The sequence below is a fragment of the Oncorhynchus mykiss genome, chromosome 10 (assembly GCF_013265735.2).
Source record: "Oncorhynchus mykiss isolate Arlee chromosome 10, USDA_OmykA_1.1, whole genome shotgun sequence".
In the NCBI taxonomy this organism is placed as follows: Eukaryota; Metazoa; Chordata; class Actinopteri; order Salmoniformes; family Salmonidae; genus Oncorhynchus; species Oncorhynchus mykiss.
In genome coordinates this window covers 73,612,268-73,634,376 of record NC_048574.1, presented here as the reverse complement: position 1 = coordinate 73,634,376, position 22,109 = coordinate 73,612,268, and the positions used below count along the sequence as shown (strand labels likewise).

At 40.5% G+C, this 22,109-nt stretch overlaps 2 protein-coding genes across 2 annotated transcripts in view; both read right to left on the bottom strand.

The window, feature by feature from the left end:
* Window positions 1–2,413: 2,413 nt before the first annotated feature.
* Window positions 2,414–4,273, bottom strand: LOC118936494 (ecto-ADP-ribosyltransferase 5-like). The gene is made up of 2 exons (XM_036933946.1): window positions 4,021–4,273; window positions 2,414–3,405 (listed from the first exon to the last, which is right to left on the bottom strand). Exons 1-2 carry the CDS (start codon window positions 4,096–4,098, stop codon window positions 2,659–2,661), a joined length of 825 nt encoding a protein of 274 aa, XP_036789841.1. The 5' UTR covers window positions 4,099–4,273; the 3' UTR covers window positions 2,414–2,658.
* Window positions 4,274–16,614: 12,341 nt separating this feature from the next.
* LOC110534776 (T-cell ecto-ADP-ribosyltransferase 1) overlaps window positions 16,615–22,109 on the bottom strand; it is a 5,928-nt gene continuing 433 nt past the window's right edge. Inside the window, exons 1-4 of the mRNA XM_021619723.2 lie at window positions 20,868–22,109; window positions 19,092–19,144; window positions 18,918–19,000; window positions 16,615–18,333 (exon numbers count right to left, since the gene is read on the bottom strand). The exon at window positions 20,868–22,109 is cut by the window's right edge and continues 433 nt beyond it. Coding sequence (XP_021475398.1) covers window positions 17,551–18,333; window positions 18,918–19,000; window positions 19,092–19,119 — 894 coding nt within the window. The 5' untranslated portion in view covers window positions 19,120–19,144; window positions 20,868–22,109 and the 3' untranslated portion in view covers window positions 16,615–17,550. The remainder of the gene's footprint in view (window positions 18,334–18,917; window positions 19,001–19,091; window positions 19,145–20,867) is intronic.

Here is a 22,109-nt window from a genome sequence, read left to right as displayed (position 1 = left end):
ACAGATTGTAAATTAAGTTAAACATTTTTGCTAAAATAATTATTATATTATTGATTAATTGACTATGGCTTTTCAAATCACCCAGTATTGCTATCTGCAGCGTTAGTTCTAGGCAAATGTTGCAATTCTTCAGCCATTCCTGGACCTGTGACCAAAAACGAGCTACATATGAACAGTACCATAATAAATGATCTAATGACTCTGTCTCCTCATAGCAAAATCTGCATATCTGAGAAGATTGTATCCCCCATATATATATATATATATATATATATATATATAACATTCTATTAGTTGCAAGAATATTGTATAGTAATTTAACCTGTTTGTAGGGGGCAGTACTTTGATGTTTGGTTGAAAAACACACCTAAATTAAACTGCCTATTTCTCATGCCCAGAATCTAGAATATGCATATAATTGTCAGATGAGGATAGAAAACACTCTAAAGTTTCCATAACTGTCAAAATATTGTCTGTGTGTATAATAGAACTGATATTGCGGGCGAAAACCTGAGGAAAATCCAACCCTGAAGTGCTGTTTTTCCTGAAAGCTCTCTGTTCCATTGCCTGCCTTCGCTCCATTTAAAGGGATATCAACCAGATTCCTTTTCCTATGGCTTCCCCATGGTGTGAATAGTCTTTAGACATAGTTTCAGGCTTTTATTTTGAAAAATTAGCGAGAAAGATCACATCGCGTCATTGTATGACTGGGTGCCAGCAGCGTTTTGCATGCGCAACAGCTTGGAGCAGACATTTTCTCTCTTAACGTCACTCTGAACTGCAGTGCTCACTACTGTGTAGACGACTTCACACCACAGTTTCATTTTAGCATTTTGAATCAAACAGAATATAATAAAATAGAACATCTTCATTGTTTATTAAAATATATCACATTAGCTAAATATGGAATGATACCAGTCAGTCACCAGGGTGACTTCACTCATAACTTCTCACTGCTGTTTAGCTCTTTCCAAGCCTCAGTCCCAGATCTGTTTGTGCTGTCTTGACAATTGTATGCCATTTTCACACCAAACAATAACTATCACGTTTGGAGTTATGACCCAGGTACAGACAGTGTTGAAGTAACAAAAGTGTATTAAATCGAACACTGGCAGGCAAAGGTACAGGACGGCAGACACGCTCAGGGTCAGGCAGAGGTTGGTAAATCCAGAGTAGTGGGGCAAGGGTACAGGACGGCAGACAGGCTCAGGGTCAGGTCAGACATAAAGGTCAAAACCGGGAAAAATAGAAATACAGGACCTATAGGCAAGGTGAAAACCGCTGGTAGGTATGATGAACAAAACCAACTGGCAATGGACAAACAGAGATCACAGGTATAAATACACAGGGGATAATGGGGTACATGGGTGACACCTGGAGGGGGTTGGAGACAATCATCACAAAGACAGGTGCAACAGATCAGGGTGTGACAATAACATAGGAGGTGGCAAGAACCAACACTAAAGTTTGAGGCCTTCTCAAAGGTGTGACATAGTCATCATTAGACTGAGTTTAATGCAAACCACAACCACAACACAAACAACCTGACCACGATAAATGTCATTCAGTAACTGTGCAGGTGTTATCATTACCTTACAAGATATTCATTATCATTCCCATCTCTTAAATATATTGTGTTTTATAGTAGTGTCAAAGCACCAGTTTAGTCAGTACGTAGTTATGACAGTTCACTGCAAACCCTATGGCCTCTGTTGTCTCTGGTAGTCAACATGATGGCTGCTGAAAGCTTCTTGATAACTGAGTCCCTTCCCATCTCTCTTCCAACCCCACTCATGACGTTGACCATGTTCCAGGCTGACTACATGGAAGTCGCCTTCCAGAACTCACAACACCTGGATAGGTGTTTAACATATCAGCGAACCACATCATTTGATATAGCAAACGAATGCCCATTGGTTGCTGTGTGCAGCCTGACTGCAATATAGTCGGCCTGGAACGAGACCGCTCTCTCCTCATTGAGGTTGATAGATTGAGCAGTGCTGAGCTCAGGTGTTTAACACATCCGTTAACCATATCGTGTGGTATAGGAATCTTTTGCCCATTGGTTGCTGCGTGCAACTCAACTGCAATATAGTTGGCCTGGAATGAGACCGTTCTGTCCTTCTTGTGGTTGATAGATTGTGCAGTACAGGGCTCTGACCTCACAGACACAGGAAACTACTAACCCTGCTACCGCTCTCCATCCCTCCATGCATAAAGTTTATTTTGAAGCCGTTGATAAGTGTAATTTATTTCTACAACTATTTATTTATCTTCGTCGAAATCTAAATACCTTTGTAGCCACTTCTAATTATCAAACTGAGAACAAATTTTCTTCAAGTGAGCTGAAATTGATCTCTATAACAGATGTACAGGAAGTAGATAAATAGGACAGGAAATGTAATATTGCTGAATGCTTTTCTTTATTGGTTTTAACAAAAGCTGCAATGCACACACGCCAATTCACTGGCAGAAGATATCTTAACAATCTAAGCAAACAATGTGGCCAACATTTATATCAGGACAGATCTGACAATCATATTTCCTGCATTTGTGGGAGGGAGCAACAATGGATGGGGAAACTAAGGGTTATCTACAATAGAACACAAAATGTCATAATTTGACAGCATGCAGAAAAGCTGTGTTGTTGGTTTAATTTTATTCTCCATGGAGTTGCTTAAACAAACTGCAATTCAGGTCACTTTTTTCTTTCTTAGTACTCTCCAGTTTGTAAACGACATCACACCAGAGGTCTTTCTTGTCTGTTCTCTTCAGCACCTCTTTAATTCTGAACACCTCGTAGGGAGGAATCAGCACCTCCTTCTCATGAGCCATCTGAGATGCGTACTCCCCCAGTGGGGCACCAAGGTAGGTGGTGATCTCAAAACAGGAGCGATTTCCAAAGTGTTTAGTGATTTTCTTGTCTAAAGAGCTCGACGTGAACTGTCCGAATCGCATTTCATCATATTGGACACCCTCGAAAGAGTCTTTAGATCCACGGAAGGTTTGGAAAGTCTTATTCTTGTTGTTCTTGTTCTTGTTCAGCATTCGTAAGGCATTGGCCAAAAAGAAGTGCAGGGAGTGGTACTTGAACGTAGTTTTGTAGCTCTCCTTTTGGGTACGAGTGGCAGCGTTGAATGACTTGTAAACGTTGGATGTTGCATTCACATACACCTGGATTGCCAGGGAATAGTTTTTAGACAGTTTTCCTTTTTTTGTGTAATGGTCCTCAGCAGCGGTCCAAGCCTGGTTGAAATCTTTGTTCTCTCCTCTCTCTTTTGGCAGGTAATAGTCATGCACCTTCCTGAGCATCTTCTCCTCACAGCCCTTGTAGGAGTCATCAACAGAGTCTGGAGCCATGTCTAAGGGGAAGTTGGATTTTGGATCATGCAGAGGGAGACTGACCTTTAGTGAATGGAAGAGAAATAGAGAAACAGGTGTGAAACAAGAAAATGCAGATAATATTATTATGATGAGAGACAGCTGTAAGTCTGTTAGTTATTTATTTTGAGTTTAAGATGTTGGGGTGGGTGGGAGGTTCTGAGTTGACATGGAATTGTTTTAAGATGGTCATACTATGGATCATATATCTATTTGATTTTGAATTTTGGATCCCTTTAGGAATCAAAAAATATATAATAATTAGTAATAATAATTTGATGAAAAATTTAATGTTTTTGGCCTTTCCTTCTAACCCTATAGAAATTCATTGGATAAGACATTCATCAAATGCAGAAAGGACAGTCAAAAAATGAATCAGAAAAAACAAGGTTTTGAAGTGTCTGTCCTAAAGCTAGGAGATATAAGAAAACTCAGGAAATGTATATATATATTTCTTTACACATACTGTATATAATGCCTTTTTTGGGGTAGGCACAAAACTACCTTCATACTTCGGTTTAAAACCGATATCTGTTACCTTCAGACGAGTCACGTGACACTTAACTTTGTCCATAATAAAATGTTGCCTGTTATTTTCCTCTTTGACTCTCTCTCTCTCAAAATAGTGTAGCAGCTTACCATCTTGGAGTCCACACCCAAAATCCAAGCCAGGACGAATAACATCACAGTAAAGGTTAGGATCTTGTGTCTTGCCATGATGTCAAAATGTATTGGTCCAACGTCAACTTGTAATGGAGAGGAATTGTCTTTTAAGATACAGAATCAGCATTCAAATGTTCAACTTTCAGGGGGCCTTGTTATAACAGAGCTCTTGTGGTTATGTTCACAGTCCCTCCTCTCTTGCTGACAACAGGCAAATACAGATACAAGTACCCCTCAAACACCATAGCACAGTGAACACACACACGCACACACACACACACACACCCACAACACCAAATGACTTTTTGAGAATGGTTTGTTCACACGTATTTAATGCTGATCTATGTGTGAACATGACCAACACCAGCAACAACACTGCTGATACTGAGAAAAGGTTCCCATGGTAACAGTACAGAAAGACCCTTCAACCTCATCATCATCATCCTTCTCCTCTAATCAGGGACTGATTTATGTCTGGGATACTAATAGCCAATATACCACTTTAATAAATCAATCACCCAGAATAAAGGGAAGCAGTGCTACAGTGAACCTTGAGGCCCCCAGTCCAGGGTTTCCCAACATGTTTGTTTTATCTCTAATCTGACACACCTGATTCAGTCTACTAACCCTCAAACCCTTGACTAATTGATGCAGGTGTGCCTGTCTGGTGAACCCAGTGGAGAGGGTTGGAAAGTACTGCACCTACAGCTTGTGGAGTTCAATACTGCCCTCTTCTGGCTGCCGTGCAGAATGAAACGTGTCAAATAACTAAAGGCCTCTGGGTACATCAGTGTGTGTTTGGTTTTCAGTGGTCTCTCATGCCAGTGTCCAGGGTATGATTTAGACAGTTTCCCAATATTCTAATAGTGCTGGTTATGGTTGTTTCCGTTCCTTTGTTATGACTGAGATGTGAGAGACCTGGTAGGTTGACAGGATTCCATTCCTTTGTTATGACTGAGATGTGAGAGGCCTGGTAGGTTGACAGGGTTCCATTCCTTTGTTATGACTGAGATGTGAGAGACCTGGTAGGTTGACAGGGTTCCATTCCTTTGTTATGACTGAGCTGTGAGAGACCTGGTAGGTTGACAGGGTTCCAGTCCTTTGTTATGACTGAGATGTGAGAGGCCTGGTAGGTTGACAGGGTTCCATTCCTTTGTTAAGACTGAGATGTGAGAGACCTGGAAGATGAATAGAGTTCCATCACATTGCATTCATATGGTGAGGTCTTTCAGATCTTTGATTTTAACAAAGCAAAGGAGACAAGGAAATGAGTTAAGTAAAGTAAGGGAACAGATTGAGACTAATTGGAGGTGGCCTTACTGTTTGGGAACATAGCTGCTGGAGTCCAGCCACTATATAGATACTGTAGCATCTAATCCAGCAGACATATCTGTAGAGGGATGTGTGTTCACACAGATCAATAGAGGTCACATTTTAATACATATACACACACACCCACACAGGCAGGAAACACCACATGGCTTCTGAGAATGGTTTGTTCACACTTCTTTCATACAGATCTATTTGTGGACATGACCAGCACCAGCAACACCACTGCTGATACTGAGAAAAGGTTTCCTATAGTAACAGTACAGAAAGACCCTTAAACCTTATCATCATCCTTCTCCTCTAATCAGGGACTGATTCAGGTCTAGAATACTAATAGCCAATATAAAACTTGAATCAATCAATCACCCAGAATAATGGAAAGCAGCACTAAAGTGAAGATTGAGGCCCCTAGTCCAGGGTTTCCCAACCCTCTCCTCAGGGACCATCAGACATTTCACATTTTGGTTTTAGCACTTAACTGGCACACCTGATTCAGTCTATTAACCATCAAACCCTGTAGTGCATCAAATTAATGCAGGTGTGCCTGTCTGGTGAACCCAGCGGAGAGGGTTGGGAAGTACTGCACCTACAGTGTAGTAGAAAACCCTGGTCCTGGAGTGCTGCAGAAAGAGGTTTGTCTAGTCAGAGCTTAGTCTGCCAATCATTCCTTTAGCTTGTGGAGTGAAACACTGCCCTCTTCTGGCTGTTGTGCAGAATGAGCTGTGTCTTTTAACTAAAGGCCTCTGGGTACATTAGTGTGTGTTTGGTTTTCAGTGGTCCTAAACACCTGATTCATTCTACTAACCATCAAACCCTTGACTAATTGATGCAGGTGTGCCTGTCTGGTGAACCCAGAGGAGAGGGTTGGGAAGTACTGCACCTTGTAGGCAACCGTGGTCCTGGAGGGGCGCAGGCATGTTTTTAATTTAACCGACCTGGAAGAACAGATGTGTTGAATTTAGGCAAATCACTGAACTGATCCCTATGGAACACCTTTATCGGCATACTGATCCCCACTGTGTGAGACTGGATTTGAATAACCCTAGTCAGCTTTCTCTGTCAATCAGGCCTTTAGCTGGTTAAGTGAAATGCTTCCCTCTTCTGGTAACTGTGAACAATGCTCCATGTCACTGCAGCCTACCTAAACTGAAGGATCTGTCAACCATCTATTTAAAACATTTGTTCCCCCAGAATCCAACTTCTAAATAAGTGTGTGGCCCATTTGCAGGTGTGAGACAGTCATATGAATATGAAAACCCCTTTATCAGATCAATTAATAAAAGGTCAATGACTAAAATATATCCTTGATTGTTGTACTATTTGATGTTTATTGTCAACCTGCCTCTTAGACAAACCACTTAGACCATGTCTGACATCTGTCTTGACTACAACTGACTAAAACTACTGTGTTCTGATCTACACACTATTTAGAATGGAGCCTGGTGAGCCGGCCGGATCTCTTAGACAAACCACCTAGACCGTGTCTGAAATCTGTCTTGACTACTACTGACTATAACTACTGTGTACTGATCATACTACACACTATTTAGAATGGAGCCTGGTGAGCCGGCCGGATCTCTTACATTAATATTACGCTACATGGTTATCTGTCTGGTTATTACTACGCTATTTACAATGTAGTCTAGATAAAATGTATGCAATAAGCAACAAATAGTATGGGTGAGCCTAGTACAGCATGCTAATGACAATGTGTCTTCTACAGTCTATCCACTTATCTTATTATCAGCTAATTATAATCTGGGTCTGAAGTGACAATTATCTTCCTCAATAGCATTAAGAATCTTAATTGCTATATTGTAATTATTTTGCCAATATGGCCTATTTATTGCCTTCCCTCCCTTATCCTGCCTCATTTGCAAACACTGTATATAGACTTTTTCTACTGTATTATTGACTGTATGTTTGTTTATTCCATGTGTAACTCTGTGTTGTTGTTTGTGTCGTACTGCTTTGCTTTATCTTGGCCAGGTTGCAGTTGTAAATGAGAGCTTGTTCTCAACTAGCTTACCTGGTTAAAGGAGAAATAAAATCAATAAAATCATTAAAAGGCTGAAATGAATGACTCTTCACATAGTGTAAAACATTGTATTTCCTCATCTTCATCAGCCTACTAGTTAGTATGGGGAGTCGGACATGGCCAGTGTGTTTAGTCTCATGGTAGAATCACATACCAGACTATAGTGTTATCAACCTGTGTCGGTTATGCTTGACTGAGTCTCTCAAACCAGTTTTGTCAGATGAACAATGTACTTAATGACACCGACAGAATATCCCCCCCCATGAAAAGGCTGCATGGTATTTAGGATTGTTACTGTAGCTGTATCATTCATCTATGTTTTGTGTCCTCCTCCCACTCCTCCCACTCTCTCTGCTGGTTGTGATTGGTTGATTGAGCAGTACGGAGCTCAGGGGCAGATCTAGGATCCCTTGTCCCTATTACCTTATTCATTATGATCTAAAAGGCCAAACTGATCCTAGATCAGCACTCCTACTCTGAGAGGGGTACGGCCAGTGACCTCAAAAACACAGGAAACGACTAACCCTTCTCAGTGCTCTCTCACCCAACCCTCTCACTCAGCCTCAGAGAGCCCTCCAAGTTTTATTTTCTCCTCACTCTTGTTATTCTTACAACCCGTTACGAACTGACCTTAGGTTCAATTGAGTCAGTTTGTCTGATATAATTCATTACAGATTAGACATGATGGGACACATGCAATCCTGTCAAGACTTGCATAGTGTGAAAGGAATTACAACTGTAGGATTTTGTAAACCATGTAATGTGAAGCAAGCTTTAAAGCCAGTACTAACGTGTCATTTCTTTGTACAGCCATTAGGCATGACAGTCAAGAATATGAGGTGATTTGAAGGATTTGCAATCATTGCAGGTTAAATCAAGCCATAACAGGGCTTGCAGTGAAGGCGGAATTCATTTCAGATGTTGCATTGCATCAATCAAGCGTTGTGTGCCAGGTCATCGACATCACTGTAGGGCATCAGATTTCTAAATTATGTGGTTAGTTGATTTGGTAAAAGCCTATCTAGGTGTGAGATTAGGCATGCGTCTGCAATGTAGCTGACCTGGAACAAGGTCAGGATCTCTACACTATGACGCTGGGGCAGCTGTTGTGTCTGATTAGGCTACTTCTCATTGGCAGAGGTGGTAATGATCAGTAACATACAGTAGTTATCAACATAATAATGTAGCCTGTATCTGATGCTCTGATGATGTTTGATTCTCCTCCACTGAAAATCTATTTGCAATTCAGATCAGTGTCTGTTCCCTTGCTCTTTAGTGTGTAGACGACTTCACACAACAGGTTATTCACTAGTGACTTTCTCTGGATTTTGGTGACTTCAAAAATCTCATGGCAGAATAAAAACTTATCTCTCTCTTCACGAAAGGCTGAGTAAGAAGTTAGCTCGAAACGGATCTCGTGGTTGAGAACACTCTGATCAAACTTCTTGTTGGTTCTGTGAAAGGTTTCCTTACATGTCTCTTGTCTTTCTCTAAGAATCTGAATGGTATCAGTCAGGTAGAAATACAGTGCATGGTACTTGAATGATGTTGTCATATATGCAGAATTGCCCTCTTAAACTGCTTTGTTGTAGTCCAGATAGATCGATTTGGAATTTGATCCTGGTATGTTTTTTGTATACAAATAGATAGCAATAGAATGCTCTGTATTCAAACTGTCTCCATGTGGTATAGCGTGTGGTTTTGCTATGTTCCAGGATGTATTGAATTGAGGATTAGTGTTTAACTCATCGAAGAGGTACATGTTTTCAACCGCCCATAACATTAAACCTCTTTACCATCATATTTGTCATCAACAGAAGAACGAACCATGTCTAGAGGTAGAATACCTTGCATCCCTCCATCTTGCATCCCTCCATCTTGAATCCCTCCATCTTGAATCCCTCCATCTTGAATCCCTCCATCTTGAATCCCTCCATCTTGAATCCCTCCATCTTGAATCCCTCCATCTTGAATCCCTCCATCTTGAATCCCTCCATTCTGAGTTTCTCCATCCTGTAACAGTTATTTTTTTAGAAAGGTTTCCATGTATAAGACTTATGACAGCCCGTAGTACAGTTTGGGAACACTGATCTACTGTAGGAGCAAACAATTCCAAAAAAAAAAAATATTTTTTTATTTTTTTTATTTAATTAAAATGTAAAATCTCACATTTGAATGGGGAATGCCTAAGACCAAAGCAAAGATTACCATCAAAACTAGTAGAAAAATAACAGAAAAGGTGATTGCCTTCTTTTTATCGATGTTATTCATTTCCGTCTTGAAAGAAGGAAGTAGAAGGTTACAGTTAATTTCAAGAAGTCAGTGCTGTGTTCGAATACCCATACTTACATACTGTATACTACATACTTAATGATTACATACTACATACTATAATTTCATTTTAGAATACTGTAAATTAACGGTATTGAGTTGAGTGTACTAACGCTTGTCTATTAGAAGTTGATGCAGTTTCTTGGCAACTTCTTGCTAACTTGTTAGCATAGCTAACAAATAACTAGCTAGACATCTTACAACTTCACTAACAATGTCCATTGAGAACACACAATGACTATACCACGTAGCTAAGCATGACGTGAATAATAAAGTCAATAAATGTTGGGTAGTTAGTTAGCATATAGCTAATATACTGTCAAGTTTGACGTATTAGTAGCCAACTAATGTTCGGTAGCCAGCTAACATACAACCAACTGCTGTATTGATATGCTATTTGATTAGTAAGGATAGCGTACCTAACAAATTGTAGGTAGTTGAATGGGCTATTTACAGATGGGCTGCATACAGTTGCAGTGATCGGTAAGCTGCTCAGATAGCTGATGCTTAAAGTTAGTGAGGGAGATATAAGTCTCCAACTTCAGCGATTTTTGCAATTCACTCCAATCATTGGCGGCAGAGAACTGTAAGGAAGGTGGCTTTGGGGATGACCAGTAAGATATACCTGCGTGCTATGGGTGAGTGTTGCTATGGTGACCAGTGAGCTGAGATAAGACCGGAGCTTTAACTAGCAAAGACTGATGATCTGGAGCCAGTGGGTCTGGCGACGAATATGTAGCGAGGGCCAGCAGACTAGAGCAGACAGAACGGACAAAACGGATGGCACTGTGATAGACTGCATCCAGTTTGCTGAGTAGACTGTTGGAGGCTGTTTAGTAAATTACGTCGCCGAAGTCGAGGATCGGTAGGATAGTCAGTTTTACAAGGGTATGTTTGGCAGCATGAGTGAAGGATGCTTTGTTAGGAAGCCAATTCTAGATTTACATTTGGATTGGAGATGCTTAATATAGTGTCTTAACACTTAGTACTTATTTATGTAATAAGAAAGACTCAGAATACAAGCAATTGAACTGGAGCTTCACATTTGCTCAAACAAGTTAGTACCAGAACAACATAGAACACTGCGCATGACCAAGGGTGCTCCCGCCTTAAAGGGGACATCAGTAATTAACAGAACATAACACTTAATGTGAGTCTGGAAGAAGAGTTCACAGTCTAGCCAGACACCTCGATATTTGTAGTTGTCCACATTCTAAGTCAGAACTATCCAGAGTAGTGAAGCTAGTCGGGCTGGCGTGTGTTGGCAGCGATCAGTTGAAGATTGTTACGAATCCCTTTTGGCACGACAGTCTAGGGGGGGGGATGGTAATGAGACCCGTAACATAACTCATGCAATTTATAATAGTGACTAAGTAAAAGTGAGAACGAAATAACCACGACTACTGAAATCTACTGTCAAACTCAGGGTTTGTTGGAAAACACACAGTAATGGGGGGAGCAGGAAAAGGGGCTGAGCTGGACCCAAGGAAAGAAACAATAAGTATTCAAAAACACCCCTAAGCTAGACTAGCCTACTTTAACAACAGCTAACTAACTAACCAAAAATACAGTGGGTGGTCCGCCCAGTTCTAACTAGGGTATTTAACAAAGTCTACCTACGGGTAGTGTATGCCCATGGGCGACTTGTCTTAGTTCCCCCTTTTCCCACCAGCAAACAAACACCATAACCAAAAACAATACTCACAGGTGAGGACAAAGTGATATGGAGGTGCTCAAACAAAAGATAGCTCAATACAAAAAGAGAGTGAAACAGAGAGATCTACAGACATGGCATTTACAGAGAGATTGAGCTCCACAGCAAACAACTGACAGGTTTTTTAAACAAAGGGAAAGGAACGGTGATTGGGTAGGAAACAGGAGGAGGTGTGTCTTCTGATTGATGATTGGTGACTGATTGGGGAGTGATGATTTTCACCTGTGAGGGGAGAAGGAGAGAAAAGAAACACACACACACAGGATACTTGTATCCGTAACACTCCCACCCTTAAAAGAGCAACCCTAGGGATTGCGACCACAGTACTACAATGAATACTCACAAGATCAACAACAAGCAAGTACAGCGGTACTACATAAGAGTGCTTTCGCAGATTCAAAAGCTCTCTTACAATCAGGGGACCACACAAATGATCTAGCCGGACTGAGCAAATTGGTCAATGGAGCAACTACTGCAGAGACATTTTTACAGAAGCTACGGTAGTAGCCAACCATCCCTAAAAAGCGGCGTAGCTCTCGTCTGGTGGTAGGTGCAGGGAATGCAGTTACAGCCAAGACCTTGGCATCAACAGGGCGCACCTGTCCATGGCCAACCTCTTTACCGAGATAGGTAACAGTAGCCTTCCCAAACTTGCACTTTGCCAAGTTCAGGGTTAGAGAAGCAGCTGCCAACTGTTCACATACTACCTTTAGAGAGTCAACATGATCTGACCACTCAGACGAATAAATCACTAGGTCATCAAGGTATGCACTACAATTAGGAATGCCAGCTAATACGGAGTTAACTAGTCGTTGGAAAGTGTCTGGTGCATTTCACATCCCAAAAGCCATGACTGAGTACTGTGGGTAGTTGTCTGGGGTCACAAAGGCAGAAATCTCAGAAGCACGTGAAGTTAACGGAACCTGCCAGTAACATTTTAAGAGGTCCAACTTAGTTACATACTTAGCAGCACCAATAGTGTTGATACAGTCGTCCAGTCTGGGTAACGGGAACGAATCTGGCATTGTGACAGAATTTACCTTTCGATAATCCGTACATAACCTGGATGTACCATCAGGTTTAGAAACCAGAATGCAAGGAGAACTCCATGGGCTTGAATTTGGCGTAGCCAGGTCATTCTCCAACAAATATTTCACCTCATCCCTCATTATCTTCCTCTTGGAAGCTTTGATACGATATGGGTGTTGCTTGATAGGTGTAGCATTTCCATTTCCAACATTATTTCCAACATTAACATCATGTTCCAACACGTTTGTGCGAGTAGGAACGTCAACATCGGTTGAAGAGCATGCATTTAGTTTTACTAGCATTTAAGAGCAGTTGGAGCCCACAAAAGGAGTGTTGTATGGCATTGAAGCTCATTTGGAGGTTTGTTAACACAGTGTCCAAAGAAGGGCCAGATGTATACAGAATGGTGTCGTCTGAGTAGAGGTGGATGAATGAATCGCCCGCAGCAAGAGCGACATCATTGATTTATACAGAGAAAAGAGTCCGCCTGAGAATTGAACCCTGTCGTACCCTCATAGAGACTGCCAGAGGTCCGGACAACCGGCTCTGACACACTGAACTCTATCTGAGATGTAGTTGGTGAACCAGGCGAGGCAGTCATCTGAAAAACCAAGGCTGTTGAGTCTGCCGATAAGAATACGGTAATTGACAAAGTCGAAAGCCTTGGCCAGGTCGATGAAGACGGCTGCACAGTACTGTCTTTTATTGATGGCGGTTATGATATCGTTTAGTACCTTGAGGTGCACCCATGACCAGCTCAAAAACTGGATTGCACAGCTGAGAAGGTACGGTGGGATTCGAAATGGTCAGTTATCTGTTTGTTAACTTGGCTTTCGAAGACTTTCGAAGAAGGGCAGGATGGATATAGATTTGTTAACAGTTTTAGTATTGAGTGTCACCCCCTTTGAAGAGGGGGATGACAGGGGCAGCCTTCCAATCTTTAGGAATCTCGCATGAGACCAAAGAGAGGTTGCAACAAAAATAGAGGGTCCAGATTGTCTAGCTCAGCTGATTTGTACAGGTCCAGGTTTTGCAGCTCTTTGCAGCTTTGCAGCACTTTCAGAACATCAGCTATCAGGATTTGGGCGAAGGAGGCTTGGGCAAGTAGCTGCGGGGGGTGCAGAGCTGTTGGCCGGGGTTGGGGTAGCCAGGAGAAAAGCATGGCCAGCCGTGGAGAAATGCATATTGAAATTCTCGATTATCGTGGATTTATCGATGGTGACAGTGTTTCCTAGCCTCAGTGCAGTGGGCAGGAGGTGCACTTATTCTCTATGGACTTTACAGTGTCACAAAACTTTTTGGTGTTAGAGCTACAGTACCCAAATTTCTGTTTGAAAAAGCTAGTTAGCCTTTGCTTTCCTAACTCACCGTGTGTATTGGTTCCTGACTTCCCTAAAAAGTTGCGTATCGCGCGGACTATTCGATGTTAGTGCAGTACGTACGCCACAGGATGTTTTTGTGCTAGTCGAGGGCAGTCAGGTCTGGAGTGAAGCAAGGGCTATATCTGTTCTTAGTTCTAAATTTACTGAAAGGGGCATGCTTATTTTAGATGGTGAGGAAATTACTTATAAAGAACAACCAGGCATCCTCTACTGACAGCATGAGGTCAATATCCTTCCAGGATACCCGGGCCAGGTCAATTAGAAAGGCCTGCTCGCATAAGTGGTTTAGGGAGCATTTGACTAGGTAGATGGGTTTAGTTATGTGTTCTAATACAGTCTAGGTAGATGTGTTTGAGTTAGTTATGTCATGATGTTGCCCTCTTTGAGTACATCGAGCACCATCCCCCGCTCTCTGCTTCTACAACCAGACTGCTGTGGGCAGAGTGAGGTCATAAATTCCTAAGGAAGACCCTGCCTCATGGATACACAGTTATAGAGAGTGGTTTTCATGGAGACAAAGGAAATCCTTCCACCTCACAGAACGTGAGGTACGAACAAATTTCATGTTCCAGAGAAAGTGTAAAAGATCGGCGAAGAATCCAGCTACGAACTGGTGCATTTGGAACAACTTGGGAAGCTCATGGGAGATGGTATGGCCACATTACCACAACGCTGTTTATATAATAGTCTCAGATATGAGATTTACATCTAGTTGTTGTATAAGATGAATGAGTGAGGATGATACTGTTTGAATAATGGTGTAAGATTATCGTGGACTGTTTAATGAAGAAAAATACAATTCCCTTTTGATTTGAACTAAATCAGAGGACTCCCCCTAGGCCAATTAGGGTCAGACATCCTGGGACAGCCCTCTTCTGCCATTCTGGATAAAACCCCACTTTGAGAAATTATCAGTAGACCATGTTTTTCTCCATCAGGAAGAGGACAAAGGTTGTAGACCATTGCTGAATCTTTTAACCATACCACGTGGTTAAAGCGCTTAGACTATCGATACCGACAGAATAAGAACAAGTCTTTGATACTAATTACTAGTCTGCAGCTAGGAATTCGGCATCATGGAACGCGAAGAACGACAACCGGGCACATTCTATCATTTCATGTAACCATATTTACTGTTTTATTATGCAATTCTGTGAATTCCTTAGTTAGTAATAAATAAATGATTTAAGACTATTTATGTATGGATGACTCATAGTCAAGACTGGATTCGTGCAGATAACCAACAATATACGATGTTTGGAATGAGACTAACGTGAGGTAAAATAAATAAATCATAAATCAGAAGACTATTGATCAGATATGAAAATATCTGAAAGGTTATATTGGGAAATTATAACTTTGTAATCTGAATACTTTCCTTGGTGTCCCCTATTTCCTAGTTAATTACAGTTACACGCTTAATTACTTTGATCGCGTTATACTAATTACAGGGAATCTTTGATAAAACTGTCTTCAATTTAATGATAGTAAAGACACGACAGAAAACTGTGTTCTAATACAGTCTAGGTAGATGAGTTTAGTTATGTGTTCTAATACAGTCTAGGTAGATGGGTTTGGGTTAGTTATCTGCCTTCAAATACAGTCTAGGTAGATGGGTTTGGGTTAGTTATCTGCCTTCAAATACAGTCTAGGTAGATGGATTTAGGTTAGTTATCTGTGTTAAAATATAGTAAAGGTAGATGGGTTTGGGTTAGTTATTTGTGTTCAAATACAGTCAAGGTAGATGGGTTTAGTTGTGTGTTCTAATACAGTCTAGATAGATGGGTTTAGTTGTGTGTTCCAACACAGTCTAGATAGATGGGTTTAGTTGTGTGTTCCAACACAGTCTAGGTAGATGGGGTTCGGTTAGCTATCTGTGTTCCAACACAGTCTAGGTAGCTGGGTTTGGATTAGTTATCTTTGTTCAAATATAGTGTAGGTAGATGGGTTTGGGTTAGTTATTTGTGCACATACAGTAGTGTGCCCTTCAAACCACAAACACTAAAGCCCCAGGCGCGCACAAACACACAAGTACACACAATAGAATATAATAGAATATCCTTATTGTCCATTTTAATATTTCATGAAATATTATTAATTTGATAACATGTGGAACGATACCAGTAATCAGTCAATCATCAGAGTGACTTCTGACTTCTGTTTATATCTTTCCCACTAACAAGGTAACTTTTGTGGTCTTCCCACCTTCAGAAACCCCCTGCTATCAAGGCTGAGGCTGTCTTGAAGGTGTGACACAGTCATCATCAGGCTGAGTTCAGTGCAAACAGCTGTCAAAAGAACCCGTTTAGTCAGTAGGTAGTTATGACAGTTAACCTGTGAATAGACAGTAGATGTTATGACAGTTCACTGCCACCCAATGACCTCTGTTGTCTCTGCTAGTCAACATTATTGCTGCTGAAAGCTTCTTGGTAACTAAGTCCCTTCCCATCCCTCATCCAACCCCGCTAATGAGGTAGGCTACGTTCCAGGCTGACTACATTGAAGTCGCCTGCCAGATCTCACAACTCCTGGATAGATATGGAACATAAATCAGCTAACCACATCAATATGCTATAGCAATCTGATGCCCAACTGCACAGTCAATGAAGCTTCAGGTTACCTTTGTCCATATCATTGAATCTTTCCTTAAATCTAAATATATTTGTAGTTCATTCTAATTATGACCTAAGAACAGACACATTTTCTTGAAGTGAGATGAAATTCATATCTTTATAATTGATGTACAGGTAGTGGATACATAGGACATGGGATTTAATCATGCTCAATGTTTTTATTTATTTATCAAAAGCTGGAGGGCACATGCTGAAAATATAATCAAATTACAAATCACATTACATTTTTAATTTCACAATTTTTTTAAATTATTAATCTGAGGAAGTAATGCGGGATTAACCATTTAACAGGATCATTACACCTGAGAGCTGAGAAAGATATCTTTGTTTCAGATGACTTCCCGTTGTACATTGGTGATGGGATGATCAGTACTATACAGAACATAATTAAAGAGCATTATGTTGCCTGTATGAGCTGTTCAATTCTTCCAAACTACAGTGGCCACTAGTGTGTAGACAACTTCACACCACAGTTTATTCTCTGGTGACTTCTTCTGGATGTTGGTCACTGTGAATACCTCATAGAGAGGAATTATGACTTCTCTCTCTCCTGTAAATACAGAGTAATGTGATATGTCAGCTCCAAAACATGTGGAGATCTCAAAGCAGGACGTCGCTCCAAATGAATCTCTGCCTATTTTCTTGCCTATAGTGCTCAAAGTGAAGGTACCGAAACTGATATTTTGTACTGATCAAAATACACTTTGGTTCCACGATAGGAGGTAGTGCTGAGCGATTAGTGCTTTTTGAGGTTGGTTTGGTTTCAGTTTGACAATAAAAAATAGTTGTATTATTTTTTAAACAATACACTATGCGTTATGTAGGTTAAATGATGTAACACATGATAAAACTCTTAGTAAAAGTCCCATGATGGTAGTGACTGACCATTACTTGTTATCACTTAATACGTTTTAACCAACATTTATTCACATGACTTTAATTAAATATTTCTGTTACATTGGTTTTATTTTATGACTTCATTATGTCATTCCATGTCGTCATCTCATCTCTATAGAGCTGCTGCCTATACTGTCTGACAAAATCACTATTTTAGTGTTGTAAATATATGAACACTATTGTGACAATGAACATAGTTAGTAGCTTCATGTAGCAGTAGCCTGTATCTATTGCTTTACAATTCAGGTCACTCTTCCATTTCCCAGTGCTCTTTAGAGTGTACACGACTTTACACCACAGGTTACTGACTGCTGACTTTGTCTGGATGTTGGTCACTTTGAATACCTCATAGGGAGGAATCAAAACTTCCCCCTCGTTTGCATAGGCAGAGTAATATGTCAAGTTAACACCAAAACATGTGTTGATCTCAAAGCAAGATGTGTCTCCAAAATCGTATAAAGTCTTATGTAAAGAACTTGAGACAAAATAACCAAAGCGCATTTCTTTGTTGACAACTTCCTGATCAAAAGTTACATTGGTTCTACGGTAGGTGGTCCAACATGTTGTTTGACTTTGTTTGAGAATCTGCATGGCGTCAGTCAGATAGAAGTGCAGGGAATGGTACTGGAATGATGTTCCATACCCATACCTGCCTTGTCTAACTGCTTTGTTGAAGTCTATGTAGATGGATTCAGAAGGAGGTTGGGGTTTGTTATTTGTGTACAAATACATAGAGACGGAATGCACTTTCTGCAGACCATCTGTTGGAATGGATGCATGTTTCTCTGCTATGTCCCAGGCTCTTCTGAAGTTAGTGGTGGTGTTTTTCTCATGTGGGAGGTAGTAGTCATCCACCCTCTGAAAGGCTTCGTCTCTGCAGCCATCGTATATGTCATCAACGGAATCAGGTGCCATGTCCAGTGGGAAAATCTTGTTCTGTAACAGTAACATTCTTTAGTGACATTCTCCTGATACAGACCTAACAGGTTCCTACTTGGGTGATGAGTTGTTTACCAATCCCTTATTGGACGCAGTTTCCTGTTTGTGAGGCTAAATGTGAGGAAAACGAGTATTAAGTCTTGTGTGTTGGTCTGTTGTTTTATGTCAATGTGCACAATGAAAGTACAACATAAAGCCACCGCCCAAGTCCTGAAGCAGGATGCCGAAGATATGAGCCACAATAGTTTTTTCTGCATAGCTCAGGGCGTAGTCAAAACAACATGAAGACTATTCACAGGCATTGCCCATAACATTTAAGGACTCTCTTTTCTGGTTAGAAACAACAGTAGTGGGACACTATCTTCTCTTCTTATGTCTCTGTAAACAGAGTACATGTTCAACTTTTTTTTTTTATGAACACTGCTGGTGTTAAATGTAAGGTTCTATGAATTAATATTTGATTGGCTTTTGGTTTACTCAACTTGATTTCCTGATTTGAAATAATGTATTATAATCAGGGTAAATAAACTAAACTAGGTAAATGAAATATTAAGTGTGAGGTTATATTTTTCTTAGTGTACCTGTTTCACCAGTCCAAAGTGAAGACAGAGAATCAACATCAAGACAAAGATTCTGTTTGTCTTCTTCTCAGTGCTCGTCACATCTAAAGATGAGAACAAAACCAGTGAAAGGATAATAAGTTACAGATACATACACAACTGTTGTCATCATAAAACATTATTAAAATATCTCACCATCAATTAAGAGATTTCCACCACCCATGTTGCAGAAGTTGTTGACCTCAAATCTACAGCATGTTCAAAATATAATCAAACATAAAAAATAATGAAATTAACTCTTAATTCAACAACCCAAGTGACACAACAACAATAAGTGATCCCTGTTCGTAAGACTGGAATAAAATATCACATCCTGTCAAATGGAGAATCATCACCTGTTCTCTGTACTACATCCTGTCAAATGGAGAATCATCACCTGTACTCTGTACTACATCCTGTCAAATGGAGAATCATCACCTGTACTCTGTACTACATCCTGTCAAATGGAGAATCATCACCTGTACTACTCTGTACTACATCCTGTCAAATGGAGAATCATCACCTGTACTCTGTACTACATCCTGTCAAATGGAGAATCATCACCTGTACTACATCCTGTCAAATGGAGAATCATCACCTGTACTCTATACTACGTCCTGTCAAATGGAGAATCATTACCTGTACTCTGTACTACATCCTGTCAAATGGAGAATCATCACCTGTACTACATCCTGTCAAATGGAGAATCATCACCTGTACTCTATACTACGTCCTGTCAAATGGAGAATCATTACCTGTACTCTGTACTACATCCTGTCAAATGGAGAATCATCACCTGTACTACATCCTGTCAAATGGAGAATCATCACCTGTACTACATCCTGTCAAATGGATAATCATTACCTGTACTCTATACTACATCCTGTCAAATGGAGAATCATCACCTGTACTCTGTACTACATCCTGTCAAATGGAGAATCATCACCTGTACTACATCCTGTCAAATGGAGAATCATCACCTGTACTCTGTACTACATCCTGTCAAATGGAGAATCATCACCTGTACTCTGTACTACATCCTGCCAAATGGAGAATCATCACCTGTACTACATCCTGTCAAATGGAGAATCATCACCTGTACTACATCCTGTCAAATGGAGAATCATCACCTGTACTCTGTACTACATCCTGTCAAATGGAGAATCATCACCTGTACTCTGTACTACATCCTGTCAAATGGAGAATCATCACCTGTACTACATCCTGTCAAATGGAGAATCATCACCTGAAACTACATCCTGTCAAATGGATAATCATTACCTGTACTCTATACTACATCCTGTCAAATGGAGAATCATCATTTCCTGTACTCTGTACTACATCCTGTCAAATGGAGAATCATCACCTGTACTCTGTACTACATCCTGTCAAATGGAGAATCATCACCTGTACTCTGTACTACATCCTGCCAAATGGAGAATCATCACCTGTACTACATCCTGTCAAATGGAGAATCATCACCTGTACTACATCCTGTCAAATGGAGAATCATCACCTGTACTCTATACTACGTCCTGTCAAATGGAGAATCATTACCTGTACTCTGTACTACATCCTGTCAAATGGAGAATCATCACCTGTACTACATCCTGTCAAATGGAGAATCATCACCTGTACTACATCCTGTCAAATGGATAATCATTACCTGTACTCTATACTACATCCTGTCAAATGGAGAATCATCACCTGTACTACATCCTGTCAAATGGAGAATCATCACCTGTACTACATCCTGTCAAATGGATAATCATTTCCTGTACTCTATACTACATCCTGTCAAATGGAGAATCATCACCTGTACTACATCCTGTCAAATGGATAATCATTACCTGTACTCTGTACTACATCCTGTCAAATGGAGAATCATCACCTGTACTCTGTACTACATCCTGTCAAATGGAGAATCATTACCTGTACTTTTTACTAGTACTGTGACTGGTGATGCAAGGAGCTCTTCAATCAAATTCTTCTTACGGTGGATCAGTTCTCTCAGTCATCCCAGTCATGTGTTTCATTAAATAGCTGTGATAATGATGATCCACCCCATGGTGACGTTGAGGTCTCGACTGAAAGACAACTTTAAAGTTACTTTCTCTTTCAATTTGGATAAATCTTTAACTTCATTTTCTTCATTACATTATAACATATTCAAATCAAATCAAATTATATTTGTGACATACACATGGTTAGCAGATGTTAATGCGAGTGTAGCGAAATGCTTGTGCTTCTAGTTCCGACAATGCAGTAATAACCAACAAGTAATCTAACCTAACAATTCCACAACTACTACCTGTGTGATAGTGAGTTATAGTCATACTAGACATAATTTTGCTCAGAGTATTATTGTATTTGTATGTAGCCAGAGGGGGAATTGTCAAAGGTTACCAGGGTAACTACATTGGCAGGGAGTGTCAGTTGTCTCTAAGCTTCGTCTGCCAATCATGTTCTCAGCTGGTGAGATTCTGATCTCTTGTGCCCACAGTGCTTCATGTCAAGACGATGATTTAGGCAGAATCCCAATGACTCTTTTACAGCTTCCTATTGTTGTTTCCTTTCCCTTGTTATTCTCAGTGTGAGACCCAGATGTTTTCCCCACAGAGACTCATTACATTCTATTTCATCTCCATCATATTGCTTTCATATGGCAAGGTCTTTCAGATCTGTGGTGGTTACAAAGGAATGATGACGGAGACAAGGAAAGAGGACAAGGAAAGGAATGAATCAGATTGGGACGTGACCTACGTGTGTTTGGAATCACAGCGGCTGTGTAGTTAAAGCTGGCGTCCAGCCACTGCAGAGGCAGCACCTAATCCAACAACTATACTGTATATGTACAGTGATGTCTGTTTGCACAGATAAATACAGCTCACATTCTAACACCAAAATACGTCATTTTTTCATGATTACCTTTTAACGGAAGTCTGTTATTAACATAACAATTTTAGCAACCTCTTTAATCCAAATTGATTTACAGTACAGTGAGTGTATACATTTTGAGTTTAGGATATGTGACTCCAGCGGGAATCAAACCCACCTCCCTTACATTGCTAGGACCACGCTGTTATCAACTAATCCAAACCGGACCTCAATTCTCAACCCTGGAAGCACCGTCAATGTGTTTCACCTTTGCTAGATTACACAGCACCAGCAACA